The following is a 14,184-nucleotide window of genomic DNA, read 5'->3' on the forward strand; positions in this document are numbered from 1 at the left end:
CAATATTAAAATTCAACCGCACTGTACCAGATGTTGACTTCGAAATTCTTCCACGCCACATAAGCGAAAGTCAAGACGATTTCGTCGATTGCCCATAGCTCACTGGAAATAATTTCAAATAGAAATTATTCACCAGAAGTTACCTGTCGCTTGCGTTCGCTCAAAAGCTGGTGTAAGCGCGCAACAACCGTGGATCCCGTGCGTCAGAATCATTCCTACGGTCACAACTTACCATTGTTGTTTCTCCTGCGTGACTCCAATAAACCTTGTTTTACCCCTTGTATATGAAGTGAAACAAATATTCGAACACTTAGAGCATATGAATGACATAGAAAATACCCTGTTATATTCGTATTTGGAATTTTTGTATTCGCGCACCCATATATTTAGAGTGAAAGCGAGAAATCATCATCCGCAGCACATTAGCACGATGCAATAGACAAAGCTAACACTTCGTCCTGGTTCAGGGATCAAACCCGAGAGCAATACATTTCCGGGATGGTGTCTATCTGCTAGCCACGGGGCCATACACGCGAACACTTTTTTTAGCACTGAAGGGGAAGCTACGGAACCGACGCACGCACAAGAAAGAGCCCACCAGTAAATATTCCGACACTCTTAGTCGCGGTAGCTTAAGCTGGAGATGTGACTGGGCAAGATATCGAAAAAACATCTTATTTACTGCAGCTCTTGTATCGCAATGAGCTCCAAGTACTAAAGTTCCCTTATTCTCTGCCTTTCTCTTCCGCCTTTAGGCAAATGCGAAACCGTCACTAGCATCAAGATAGGCTGATTCAGTATAGCAGAAAGCGTTGTCGAAGTCTACCGGGCTGATTGGCGCCGTAAGACATGTGGGGAAGCTCCATCCGTGTATCTTTGCCGTCACTGCCGCTATCAAGTATATCGAAAGTACAGCAAATCGTAGAATGAGGCAAAATTAATCGACAATTGGAAGCACAGCGACACCGAATTTACACCCTAATTTAAGGGTGCTGGCGTAAAATAGGTGTCGCACCTCGGTGAGCGATCCAAAGAAGGTCCTCTTTGTGGGAGGAGCCACGTCGCAGACGTAGAGGCTCACGGAGTTGGTGGAGACGCCGAGCCAGATTCCGCACGTTATGCGGCCGATGAACAGCATGTTGACGCTGCTGGACACGGCGACGCATATCCAGGCGTTGATTAGGCCGAAGGCGCACAGCAGCAACGTTCTTCTGGGGCCCAGCAGGTGGAGAAGGAGCCCTGGGTGTGTGTGAAGCAAGAGACCGCTGAAGAGAATGCGTACGATTACACACTGGGTAGTTCGAGCCTCTCTTTTTTTTAGGCCCGTGGCTGCCACCTAAAAAAAAAGAAGCATTCAGGAGCAAATGTTCGCGACAGAAATGCTAGAGTGCAATGCAAAAAGTAAAACTCTATTAGCCCAAGCAGTCTAGGTGACTGCTACTGCCGGTGTCAAAGAGGAGCCTGTAAATTAGCATCATCATCATTATTCCCCAATTAAGAGGATGGCGTGCGTTAAAGCAATTTGTCCAACCCTGGGACTTGATAGAACGACAAGAAATTGTAATGGTATGTTCGGCTGCTTTGTACGGCGCTCTAATTTGTTTTGAAGCGATGCAGATGACTTCGAAGATTAGTGCCAGAGAAAGGCTGCCCAAGCTGAACGATTAGTTGCTCCCAGATCTGTCGACGTAGTCTTAGTTCTGTCAGGTATCCGGGTTCAGGCACGGTACCAGAGTAAAGCATGTTCGGGTTCAGTTTCAGCCAAAATCCCGGTTCATGCAGGGCTCCGGGCTCGATTTCAGGTGCGGTTCAACGATCTGATTGTGAGTGGAAGTGTTTCCGGATACTTTAGCGCGTTTTCGCTAATGCTGTGCAGGAAAAGTTCGCAAAGGTCGCCGCGTTGAATCCATGTCTTTCCTTTCGAATACAATGCTGTCCTTAGTGATACAGAATGAAGTGGTCCCCAGCAAACGCTGTCAAACATCTACGACGTCACGAGCGCCTTCTAGGTGAATCTTAATATGGCGTCGCCACCTACCCTTTGGTTTTGTGCTCTTTCTTCCTTAACAAGTATACGCTGGTCCTAAGACTGACCTAGTTAGTTTTCGATGTAAGGTTTCCTAGAAAATGTGCTAGAGGGCACCCTGGAGCTTTTGTGCCTACTGAAGCTCCGAGTATGGTAGTTATGCGAGCACGCAATAATACCCAATAAATTAATTTCCCAAAACGTCGCCCTACTGGCTTCAGTCGGCTTCGTGACTCTGCTACGAGGCCAGAACCGTTTATAAATCGTTATATATTGAGTTACCCATCACGATCAGGAAAACAAATCTATTGCGGATAAATCAATCTTTGGGCATGTAGGGCTCTCTGGGCTGTACTTGTTGGCAATAAGGTAACCTCGCCGCCTATGGGATTATCTGACTGAGCTATGTCGAATGCTCCGTTGCCGTAGTCAGAAGCTCAAATCCGTCTGTAAGGTGTTTTTTGTTTTGTTTACGAGGGTGAGCTTGAAATTCACCTCCTCTAGTGAACATCTGCAGGCTTGGAGTGACACCTGTCACCGACAAAACATGCGGATGACCCACTAAGCTTCAACGAGACACTCCCTCACCAGAAAAAGAAATGGCCTTCCTGGTGCAGTATTCGGCTACTCCCTCCCCAAATGACTTTCTCAATTACCCAATGGCCCTCAGTTCCCAGCAGCTGCAGAGCACCTGACCAAGGCGGTGGTCAGACCTGTAACGCAGCAGAGGGTGCTAAGAATCTCTGGGTCCAGACAGGCCGCCAATGGAAACTGACCCTTGTAGCGTTTAACACCCGAACCCTCTCGAGTGAAGCTAGCTTAGCAGGCTAGGTTTGGCAAACTATGCGCAACAAGTTACTAGCTTTACCAAAGCATTTAGCTGAAACCACGGGTAAATGACTGTCCAAGCCGATCAATAGCCTCGCGGTAGATGGGCTGAGAAATGTTGCTGGAACGGTTATTGATTGGTTCTATTGGTAATTGCCATGATACACGTGGGCGCTGCAACGTATGAACCTGTCGGAGCACGCGCGGCAGCTATAGTCTTCAACCTCGCCATGTGATGAGACTAGAAACACGTTAATGCGTCTATTCTTGTTATACTTATGGTTCTACCTCCAGATATGCGTACATTATGAGTGCTGCTCACTCCACAGAGTACTTTTCTTTTTTCGAAGTGCCACTATTCCAGCATAACATGTCAGAGGAATGTTCTATGCGAGCGTGGTATACGTGAAACATTACCCGGCGTTCTCTCCTACTGAAGTGGGATTCCCTGGGACACGACTCCGACGCCGAGATTGCGGCTGGACTTTCCGCTGAATAACGGATGCTATACGCCGAAGTATCAGCAAATGTAATCAGCAGTCGTTTGAAGGTTAACCAGCGCGGGACATGCGGCATTAAGGCACACTGAGTACCCTACTAAAACATGCCGATGGCCTGCAGTATTTGGTATTTGAAACAATGAGGGACGCGTGCCTAGCTTGCCGAAGCCCGACGGCTGCAGCCAAGCTATGTTCGTGGACTTGTGCATCCCAAGGATCACGCGCGCCTCATACCTTCAAGCACGCCGTTTGCAAGGCAGGGGCGGCTTCTACTAACATTTATTAACGAGAACAACAACGAATTTATGAACGCGCTCTTAAATGTCACATAGACAACGCCTAGTCCGCACAAGAACGCGTTCTTAAATTCGTTGTTATTTTCGTTATTAAATGTTCGTGCAAGCCACCCCAGGTCAGCTAATCTGTCAACTTTTCGTTAAAACCTTCTTCGCCTCGACGAAGCATAGCGGGCCAAAGGGAACACCTGCTGGTTCTATATTTCGGGAGGGGAGAAGGCATCGCCACGACGCCACGTCACCCTCGCTCTCACTCACGGAAGCCTGCGTTATCCTCGCATTCCTTGTCTGCGCAAGCTCTCGCCTCCTTTCTAAGTGTACTACCTCGGTAAGGCCAATGCGAAACGGCGCCAAGCGTCTCAACGTGGTCGCTCGCCCGCGAGGATCTAGTCATTCTAAAGACCGCTCAGCGGAATTCAATAGGACATTGATGATTTTGCATTGCAACTCATAAGTGCTTATAGGTGTCCTCAGAATTTTTTTTGCCCATTTTTTGAAGCTGTGTAAGCATCACTGAGAATGGCGTTGTTGATGCTCAAGATGATGCAGACCTGCTTCAATCCCTATTCCTCGGTGTCGGCACAGCAATGGTAAAATCAACCGTCTTTCCTTTTTTTAGATCACTATCATCAGCAATGGTAAACAAAATCCAGCGCAGAAAGTGCGCGCAAATGCATCGGGCGACGCACAGGTGCGCCGAGCTCGGTATATGGAGTTACCAGTTCATCGTGAGCGAGGTATTCGTCACCACTATCGATCAGTAAGTTTCGTGCGTTCGATATATCACTGTAAAAATATTTGCACCTTTAAGGGTGTTTTCTTGTCGCACTGGCAACACCCTTACCGTTAGGGCCCTACAAAAATTTGTAGAGACCGACAACGGAGCTCTATCTTGACGCGCGATGACAAAAGATGTAGTTCAAACCTATGTAACCATTCTGACAGCCTTGGGCGCACAGAAATATCTGACATGAGAGTTTTATATCTCTCTCTATGAAATTCTCTTGCCGGATATTTCAGCGCGCCCAAGGCTGTTATGATTGCACAGTGATCAACTACGTCTGTGGTCATAGCACGTCTAGTTAGAACTCCGTTGTTGGTCTCTCTAAATTTTTTGTAAGGCCCTGACGGTACACTCTAAGAAACGTTTACGCCCTTTGGAGTGCCCCTTCTGCCACACAACAATAATCATCATCTGCCTTGAGGCGTTTCCTTTCTTTAACGCTGCGAGCCCGATACTTTCCAGTAACGAACGGCATGCGCGTTATCAGCACGATAGCATTCCCGACAGGAAAGTAGCGGGTGCGGCGTTTTCAAGAAAAGAAACGCATCAAGGCAGATGACGATTATTCTTGTGTGGCAGAAGGGGCACTCCAAAGGGTGTAAACTTTTCTTAGAAAGTAAGGGTGTTACCAGTGCGACAAGGAAACACCCTTAAGGATGTAAATATCTTCACAGTGTAGATGGCAAATTCGTTTATGCGGGTTTTTTTTTTATGTTCAGGTTCCTCTGCCGTCTACAGCCGGCTCACCAGAGAGCAGCGCTCCAGCGACAGCCCCGAGCAGCACGACGTTGGCGATCCACTCTTCGTGGGTCGCACTGTACTGCATGCTGTACCAGGGCTCGAGCTCGATGCTGGGCATGGACACGGAGGCGTAGCCCAGCGCCATGCCCGCCGACACGTTGACCAGCAGGGCGACCATCATGGCGCGCTGGTGGCAGCCCCCGGCGCTGGGGTCGTCCGGGGCCGCGGTGGGCGTGGCCCCCTTGACCGCGGGACGATAGCGGCGCAGCGCCTCCATGGCTGCGTTCTTGGGCGAGGCCGCCCCTGGCTGCAGCTGCTGCTGCGGCTCGTGCGCGGAAGCAACCAGCGAAGGGTCGCTCGGCGTGCTGCGAAGAGCCATTTCGGCGAAAATATGGACGTGACGCCAACCATACATGTAAAATTTTGAAGGACGCTTATGCGTCGCCTTTAAGAGTGGGACGCGGTAGCATTCAAAGATTCCTGACTTCTTCTCACGCTTCGCGACAAACTGTAGCTTATCTAACCGTAATGTTTTCCTGAAAACGCTTGCGGCAGACGCTATGCATGAAGGCGAGCTTTCTGGTTCTTTTTCTTTCATGGTAACCCAAGGAACCGAGCGGGCCGCGCCGTTCCTAAACTAAGATATGCAGGCCTCAAACGGCAGCTGAAAACGCGAAAGAGGGTTTGCGTTTGCGTTTACGCCTAACAGAAATATGTTTTCTCGTAAACTGAAATTACTATCTGACGTTATCATCTGTGTAGGCTGTGCGTAAGTTGTAATTTACGAATTTACTGACGCATTTTACTTTGAGAAATTCAGTTAGTTCACTAACGCCCCTGCCCCACGCGGAGGGCCTGCATTGATTGGGATGCGTGGTTCGAAGCGATTTTTTCGGCCGGAGACGTCGGCGCCGACACCGGATTTTCTGCGACAAGGGGGCCGTTAATGTTATCGCGTGAAGTCCTACACTTTCTAACTCAAACTCCATTCTAACAGCTGGGATGCTGAGGTCCGTGGTCAAAAGCCCACTAGACGGGCTTGATTAGGACTATACGACCGAACAGGTGTGACAGGAGCCAAGAAACACAATACCAAGAACAATATGATTAACAAAAATATTAGAATCCAATGCACATGTCGGAATCTATGCGAAGCTATACTTTCGGGAACGGGGTTAATTGGATGTCATGAAACAAAACGCGACCCGTGGAAGTGTCTTCATGGTCGTTCTATAAAAAAAAGTGAAATTCCGCGCAACCTTTCCTTTACGCACAGCAGAGGTCGGGACTTTAATGTTGTCCTAAATTTGTTTTACACACGACACCGTTCACAAGTTACGCCGAAACGCAAACAGCAGCTTGCGCAAATGCACGCTATACGAAAAGTCGGCGTAGTGCTGTCGCAAGGGCGAAGGCGATGTTCGGTTTTCGTCGAGGGCGGAGTAGGGGAACGGGGATATGTGTGTGCCGTGTAGTACTATGCCCGAGATAGTGGTTAGTTCCTGCTCCTATGACGTAATGGTCGGGTACGTTCGCACGCGACGCGACACATACGCGCCGATTGTCTCCGAGCTACAGTTGGCGTTGGCCCGAAATAGCTACGCCGGGGATTGTGACCTAACTGTAGGCGAATGGAGAGCATCAGGCTGTTGCGCTGGTAGACCACCGAGATTCAACGACACCATCGCACACGTTTTTTTCTTTTTTTTTTCTATGTGTGCGGCGAGACTGGGAAGCCGGCATCCGAAGTCATGAAGGGTTCGCAAGACCTGATTCGCGGAAGGCTTAATACCACGACACGAGATGCTTGCAACAGTCCTAACCCAAGTCACGTGGTAAGCTTCTTGAGCAGGAACTGCATTCGTAAGTTACAAGTGCTGTGAACGTGCACGCCTGGTCCCGGACGGGCAATACGACAACGTTAAATAGTGGCCGACAACACTTGCTGTTGTTTTGCCGCACACTTGCCTTCATTAGCTCGGTATAGTTTGACTAGCCGACTGACCGCACACACACAGGAACAGCCCTCTAATGCTACACGCCGCGCTTGCTAATAACTATAGAAGGCGACGGTTTGGCGCCTCGACAAACGTCGTAAGTGAGCTAGTCTCGTCGGAACCACAGATTTTGTGAAGCCTAAGCTCACCAACGAGAAATAAAGAGGTGGCACTTACGCTCGGCATTTTATGTCTGAAGCCAGGGTGACAGCGGAACGACGGGAAACACGGGTGATTCGCCGCTACAGCTTCTTCGCCTTCTTGGGCACGTGAATCGTGACCACGTGGCTCGCCTGAACGCGCTCTTCTTCTTCTTCTTGCTCGCCAGCTTTGCGTACACCCACTACGAAGAAACGGCAAAGAGGCGGCGTGCTACTTTAAATATTTATCGCAATGATCATTGTTGGGACACTTCAGGCACACTCCGTATTACATAACAGAGGCAATATTGATGCACCTGCGCATCGGTGATACTTAAGTTGTGTTACACAACAAGTAAATGATGATCATGCGTAATGCGATATAAAGGAAGGCGCCCTACCTGTTTTTCTCTGTGCTTAGTTGATTTTTTACTTGTTATGAATCTGAGTATATATTCACGCTCATCAAGCAGCAATAAAATTCAGTTGGTCATAGCGTTCTGCGGTGTTCGTCTCCTCTCTGTGGTGTCCATTTTGCGCGTAACATGTTTATTTATGTAGGTACGGTTCGTCCTCTTCGAATAGACAAAGCTCGGTTTCATGAAATTTATATTTTACGAATTTTTTTAGCAATTTGCCTTCAATTCTACGAAATTTATTTGTGGAAGTTAATCGATTAAATACTTCGAGGTGACTTAAAAAAACTTGTTTCTTCTTTTTTTGGTGGAAACATAACTAAAGAAACTCATCGCAGGAGACCTATCGCGTTCAAAGTTTCACGACATGCATTCGTATTTCTAAAGTAAGCGTGTTACAATGCGGGTTTCAGAGGAGGCATCTCATTCTTTACAAGACCATGCATCGGCAGTCGCTCGCAATTACTAGCTTAGCGTCCGCTCTACCAAATAGTGTCATCTGCTCTGTCGTAGCCAAGTTGAAACGTGCGTTCTCTCCTCAGCGTTTAGTCCGGCAGGGTCTATGCAGGCCAGAAAATCTCACCTTTTTTCTCTCTTGGACAAATATTGTTATCGCATGAGTGTTTTAAGTATTTAAACTTATTTGACGAAGTTCTCAATTGAACGAAGTAATACATTTCAATGTACTTCGTTAAATCGAGGTTTAACTGATTTCTCTTTCCCACTTCGTTTTCTTATTTGTCTTGCCTTTTTATTACTATACATTTTTCATAAAACCACAACACACTATATATATCCCATACAGCAGAGTCGGAACCTCACTTATTTAAGTGCAACAAGATCTACAACAATCTACTACTGCGTGCGACTATGCTTATAATGCTGCTAATTTTGTCCTTTTATAGAATTTGATTCTTACATCTGATCAAAACAGAAATATTATTTATATGAATAATTTCTTAGAAATGGAGGAATAACAAGCATAACGATAATTGCTAGGCTGTCAATGACATGTCGCAGCTTCAGCATGGCAAAAACAAGGGTCCAATATGTCAGCGCCTTTAGACGTACTGAAATATGGTGAACGGGTAGCCCTAAATAGATTCTCTTATGCGATGCGCTTGAAACTGTTGACAATCCTCAAGTATTAGTTCGCCATTCTTATTCATTCTGTGATAGCATAATTGCTAAGTAATTGAAGAAGTGTTGACCAACAAATGATAACATGACAAAGATGAAGAGCAATACACTGGGCCAAAGGAACACCACACGAACGTGGTAAACACTGCTAGCAACTGTAGCAACTGTATGAACTGTCCCATCGGTGTCACCTTTATTGGTCCAGTGTATTACGCGTCATTGTTGTCAAATATGCGCCACCAACTGACCCGCAAGTATGTCTTCTAAATTTCTTTCCTAAATTTCTCATTAAACCTCGTGGACGGTTCCTGTAACATCACGATTTCAATGCTTTTATTCTTGTATTTCAGTGGTTACGGCTTCAATTAAATTGCCAAAACTTTATAAGTTCAGCATTTGGTTCCTTGAAAACATTGTGGTCTTTTTTTAATAATGAACAGTTAACCATCGATGGCTTCAAACGTTATCGCACTCAACTACGGCTTGACGAGTCATTATAGGAAATTAGTGAATTTTTGCGAGTTAGTTAAATGTGCGTTTCAATTTCTCGCGCTAATAATATCGCCTCCTCGAATAGTCCAGCTCAGGGACAAGAATTATTCTATGTGTCACAGGCGACTTTTTTCAAAATTTCATAAAACTTAAGAATGGTCACCCTGTACGTGAGATGACTTCTCATCATATTGAAAACATGTCGCCTGCCGCAACTTGTATTGGAGGCCACAGAAGAGGCCACAGGTGTCCGCATGTCTAAAGTATGCACCAGTCAGCCTATCCGCTATTTGATTGTTCAAGCTACCGACTATGCGGTCGCTGCAGGTGCTTTATCTTTGTCCCACACGCATTCCCAGGTATATCGCAAAATCTAAATCTACAGGCCGGTCAGGTGCGCACTGAAGGCCGCATATAGCAAAAAAAAAAAAACTCATTTAACTGCTTGTCGCCTGTTCAAAAGTAAGCGCTTTGAATGACAAATTTCAGTACAGGCTCTCTCTACACATAATACTCGCTGCTAGCTCGTTTTTTAGCAAAAAGTACAGAGCTTGAACAGAAAAGTGCCGCCAGTTCAACGTTTTTTTCTTGTATTGTTTGCTTCGTCCTGTCATCATTTTTTTTATTACCAAGTCAGCTGGTGTTCATTTGCCGAGTTTAAGGGCTATTTCTACTTGTGTCAAGTTGCGAAGTGTTTAGCACAAGTTAAAGCTTGAGGCAAGTTGTGCCATTGATGTCTAATTTTACTACTTGACTGAACAAGGTATCACTCAGCGACACAGCCAAAGAGACGTTCTTGTAGCAGCACCGTACTTCATGATATGTTGCGAGTGCACTGAGTTTACCCAAGTCACTCTAGAGTTTCACAGCAGCAACTGTTTCGCTCTTCTTCAGACGGTACCTATCATGCCATATTTTGTTTGATTTTAGCCGACGTTTACAACATCCATAAAAGCACGAGCGAAGATACTGCTCAAGGAGAGCATGGCCCTGCCTCTACTACGGTCCCTATTGCTCCGCCAGGAAAATCAGTGATGTTATTATAAAGGTAGAGCGCCATAAGGCGCGAAAAGGGTATAATGCGGCATGGCTGACTCAGCACGAGCGCCGCAAGAGCGAGAAATTCTTTATTCTTGACATCCGACGTGCCTTTAGCTTCTAGAATTCGCGTACGTCCGACATACCTTTAGACAAAGCGTTCGAAGTAATGCGTCCAAACCACAACGGCTGTGAATCTCGTGGTATTCCACGTTATTGCCGGCCACCCGCGAAGGAGTATATATACCTCCGTCACATGGACATACGGCTTCGATCACGAAGGAGCTCATGATTTGGATCGAATGCTTCTACACGTGCGATTTCGCTCGATCCGAATCCACTCAATCGCAATCCATCCTTCGCGCTCGTGCGCTGTCTCTACCTTTGAGCTCGGCGAACTCAACCAAGTAGGTCAAGATAGTGGCGCTGTGCAACAGCCATAATTTTCTATTTCGCTCGAAAAATTCCGTTCGGATCAAGCTTGATGGTGAACGAACGAGCGTGAGTGATACCGATGTAATTATTTTATGACATACTCGTGCGTCACTCAAAAGGTGGGCACTTTGGGCTGCAATGGAATACCATCTGATATTTACATGATCGTTGAAAAGTTCCTTCACGTACTTCCGCTCTCCTTTTGACGGCTTTTCTTCGTGGTGCTGACGGCTCGCTCGGCTTGGTCTGATCGAACACTGTCGGCACGGCATCCGCTTTGAACTGCTTACGAAGGCGTGGTTCGAAATTATCGGAACACACGAACCCGTGCTTGTTCGGGGACCAGTTGTCGCTAGTCTACAATCGTTGCCCGATCTTTCAACAGTGCTGCAACATAGTAAAATGCACGTGACAGTGCAAGATATTGAAGCAAAAGTTATGTACTCACCTCGAGGACGAATACGGACATGAATATGGTTTTTAACTTGGAGCCGTCATTTTCAAACGCACGGCACGTTGCAGACGATGATGATGAGATGATGAGTGAGCTTACACCATTTTCAACAAAATACCTGGGTTCTTCTATAGTTGTTTTCCTCTCTCGCTGTAAAACTTTTCGCGCTTTCAAACAATATGCTACTATATTCCACACCAACTAACGCAATTAGTCACATTACTCTTTCACCCGGCACAAAACCTTTCAAAATTGGCGCGCTTATAGCTCCGAAGAAACAAAAGAAAATAATATTTGTTTTTTGTTTTTATTCAAGAATAAACTCCTGGCGTAATTTTTTTTTTAGTTTTGCACCTGAAAATGGGTTTCTGCAATGCAATGTTATTGTTAAAAATGTGTAGCTCTGCGAGTGTGAACCTGAACCTGACATGATCACACTTGCCCCCTTGCCCGCGAAACTCGTGTGAATGTTCAAGGTGGCAGCGCAGCAGCACTGCTAGTTGCTGCGAGCTGTAATATGCTGTAATGTTACTGTGAAAGTTGACAAAACCTTTAAAAAACGAGCTGACGTGGATCTCTCTGAACGTGCTTGCTGCTTCCTACGTACAACAACGCCGATTACACACAGCTTGCGGGTGCGCAAGTAAGTTGATACGAGCGGCAAGCCGCATTCCTGTGCTTCCTGAGTGATTTTTTGTTGTCATTTGCTTCTTTCGATGTGCTCTTCGTGTTTTGTTAGCTAAAGTTGAAAGTGAAGTACCGTGAAGCAATATCGTAAGTGACCGAAGGCCGGCCACATGACTGCACCCGATCGTATCTCTGCTCAGGAATTACAACGCGCTTTTCAGTTTTCATTTACTGTATTTAGGTTGTATTCTGTACATGTTATTGCTATGCTGTTATTGCTATGCTGTTACTGCTACGCCTGAAAGTGATATTGAAACTATGGAAAAACTGCGCAGCGCTGTCGTATTTGTGCGTGCATTGTACTGGAGCATGGAACGCACGTGAACGTTTAGGGGATTAGATGCCGCCAGAGAGGCTGGTGACCAGCTAAGTTTAATGAAAAACAGGAACTTGCGGTCACACTAGCATGTGTTAATGCTATGTTAATGTTATGAGAAATCCTGCAGCGCTGTGAGAACAGAGCAAACCTAAAATATGACACTCACGGTGGCTTAGCTTCCAGGTGAATGGCCACTCTCACTTCTGAGCCAAAATTTATGGTGCTATCTTGTGATGTTTGCGAAATTCTGGCGGTTTATTGAATTTTAACTTCTCTCTATTCGAAACTTGCAAGTTGCGTGCACTGTAGTCGCAGCAGAATAATAGTGCATCTCAAAGTTGTCTGCTTTAAAGAATGTTTTGTCTTAAATAGAATCTACTATCGCTGGTTCTTTATTTCTTAGCCGCGTGGTGCCTTACTACCATAGGGAGCATGAATCGCCGGAACTTATCCTACCGTAGAAGTTAGCCGTGAGATATTCAATTAGAAAGTTCTTGAAACTGAAAAGTTTCTTTTTTTTTCAGTTTCCCTCTCTTCTCCACATCATTTTCTTTGCAAAGGCAATGTTCAAACACTCATGGCCAGAATTTAATGAATATTCACAGCAGCTCCTCAAGGCTTGCTAATAGGCAAAGCAGGTGCAGCTACACTTGAGTGTGGAATCTTGCCTGGGCTTTTGGGTTAAGTTAAATAATGGTATCTTCCAATCACCATCGTTAACTAGCCTGCTCCTCACTGAACACACGTGATATAAGCCTGTCTGGTGCCACAGTTGCTCCAGTGGTACAGCGGCTGCCGTGCGCTCGTGTTGCAGCACGAGGTCATCGATTTCCAGCAGCAGCGACTGCAATGCGATGGGAGCCAAATGCACAAATGCCTTTGTGGAACAGATAAAATTGCCACAGGTCGCGCTGGTTCTAATAAAGTGTGAAAAAATAAATGGTATCGTGATTGAAGAAAAATTTAAGAGCGTTCGTTTACTTTGGCTCAGGTGAAAGAACACTGTGTGGTCGAACTTCATTCAGAGTACTACACTGTGGGTGTCTTTCATAGCCCCAGTGCTGCTTCGGGACTTTCTGAAGCGACCAGCCCTCCTACACTGCTTGGTGCCTCCAGAGAACAGGAGCTCACTTGCAGGGCCTAATGGTCGGAGGGAACAGCAAACCCAGTGGCACCTTTCGCTTCCTCTAACCTAACCTTGTGGATGATATGCCCCCTTCTTCTGCACACCCTTCCCCTGCGAAGTGGCGTACTTGTAGAAGGTCAGCCGGTTTCTCTCTGGGGGTCTCGCCGGCGACGGGCTTTGCACTAGATGACTCCCAGCCTGGTGCCACGGCTGGTCCGGCCAAGCGCTGCGTCTGTGCTTTCAGCCAGCGCCCCTTTGGCTCTGTGCAGTAATTCGCAGTGCCAGTATCTGGACCAGCCAACATCCCTTTTAGTGCAGTGTTGTGGCATCGTCTGGTTTTATTTGTAATCCTACCAGGGACAAATGGTGAAGGCACGTACAGAAAGCCATTAATTTGTAGTTTTCCTTCATAATGAATTTTCTGTGCCTCCTATTCTGGTGGCAATTCTCTTTTTACTCATATTGAGCTTAATAGGGTGTCGATTCCTTAAACTACAGAAAGCGTCTCTTTATAAATTGCCACAGGAAGGTAAATGTAATGAATGCTTCTAAGGGATTAGGCTTAGTGGGAAGGTTTTGAAATTTGTAGGCCATGGATGGATTTGACTGATGCAAGATTGGGAGAATTGGAGACTTCTTAAAGAGGTCTGACAGATGTGTAGATATCTAAGCAAAGCGCACATGTTCAGGGATGTGCAGAATTCATTAAAAATGTTTTTAAAAAAGATATTGCACTTACTACGGCACTGTTCTTGCTCAAATTTT

General features: G+C 46.3%; 2 protein-coding genes across 4 annotated transcripts in view; one reads left to right on the plus strand and one right to left on the minus strand.

Annotated features, from left to right (window-relative positions):
- The window catches only part of LOC135896098 (facilitated trehalose transporter Tret1-like), a 34,571-nt gene that overhangs the window by 9,933 nt on the left and 10,454 nt on the right, over nt 1–14,184 (minus strand). Inside the window, exons 1-5 of one of the 3 annotated variants that reach the window (XM_065424439.1) lie at nt 11,282–11,355; nt 11,023–11,220; nt 7,350–7,515; nt 5,182–5,540; nt 1,016–1,239 (exon numbers count right to left, since the gene is read on the minus strand). In XM_065424439.1, coding sequence (XP_065280511.1) covers nt 1,016–1,239; nt 5,182–5,452 — 495 coding nt within the window. In that variant the 5' untranslated portion in view covers nt 5,453–5,540; nt 7,350–7,515; nt 11,023–11,220; nt 11,282–11,355. Of the gene's footprint in view, nt 1–1,015; nt 1,240–5,181; nt 5,541–7,349; nt 7,516–11,022; nt 11,221–11,281; nt 11,381–14,184 lie in introns of those variants that run through there. The other 2 variants (XM_065424445.2, XM_065424448.1) reach the window with 2 other exon arrangements.
- The window catches only part of LOC135896082 (uncharacterized), a 60,663-nt gene continuing 58,205 nt past the window's right edge, over nt 11,727–14,184 (plus strand). Inside the window, exon 1 of the mRNA XM_065424423.1 lies at nt 11,727–11,930. The gene's annotated coding sequence lies outside the window, so the exon portion shown is untranslated. The remainder of the gene's footprint in view (nt 11,931–14,184) is intronic.

This window comes from Dermacentor albipictus, chromosome 8 (assembly GCF_038994185.2).
Source record: "Dermacentor albipictus isolate Rhodes 1998 colony chromosome 8, USDA_Dalb.pri_finalv2, whole genome shotgun sequence".
In the NCBI taxonomy this organism is placed as follows: domain Eukaryota; kingdom Metazoa; phylum Arthropoda; class Arachnida; order Ixodida; family Ixodidae; genus Dermacentor; species Dermacentor albipictus.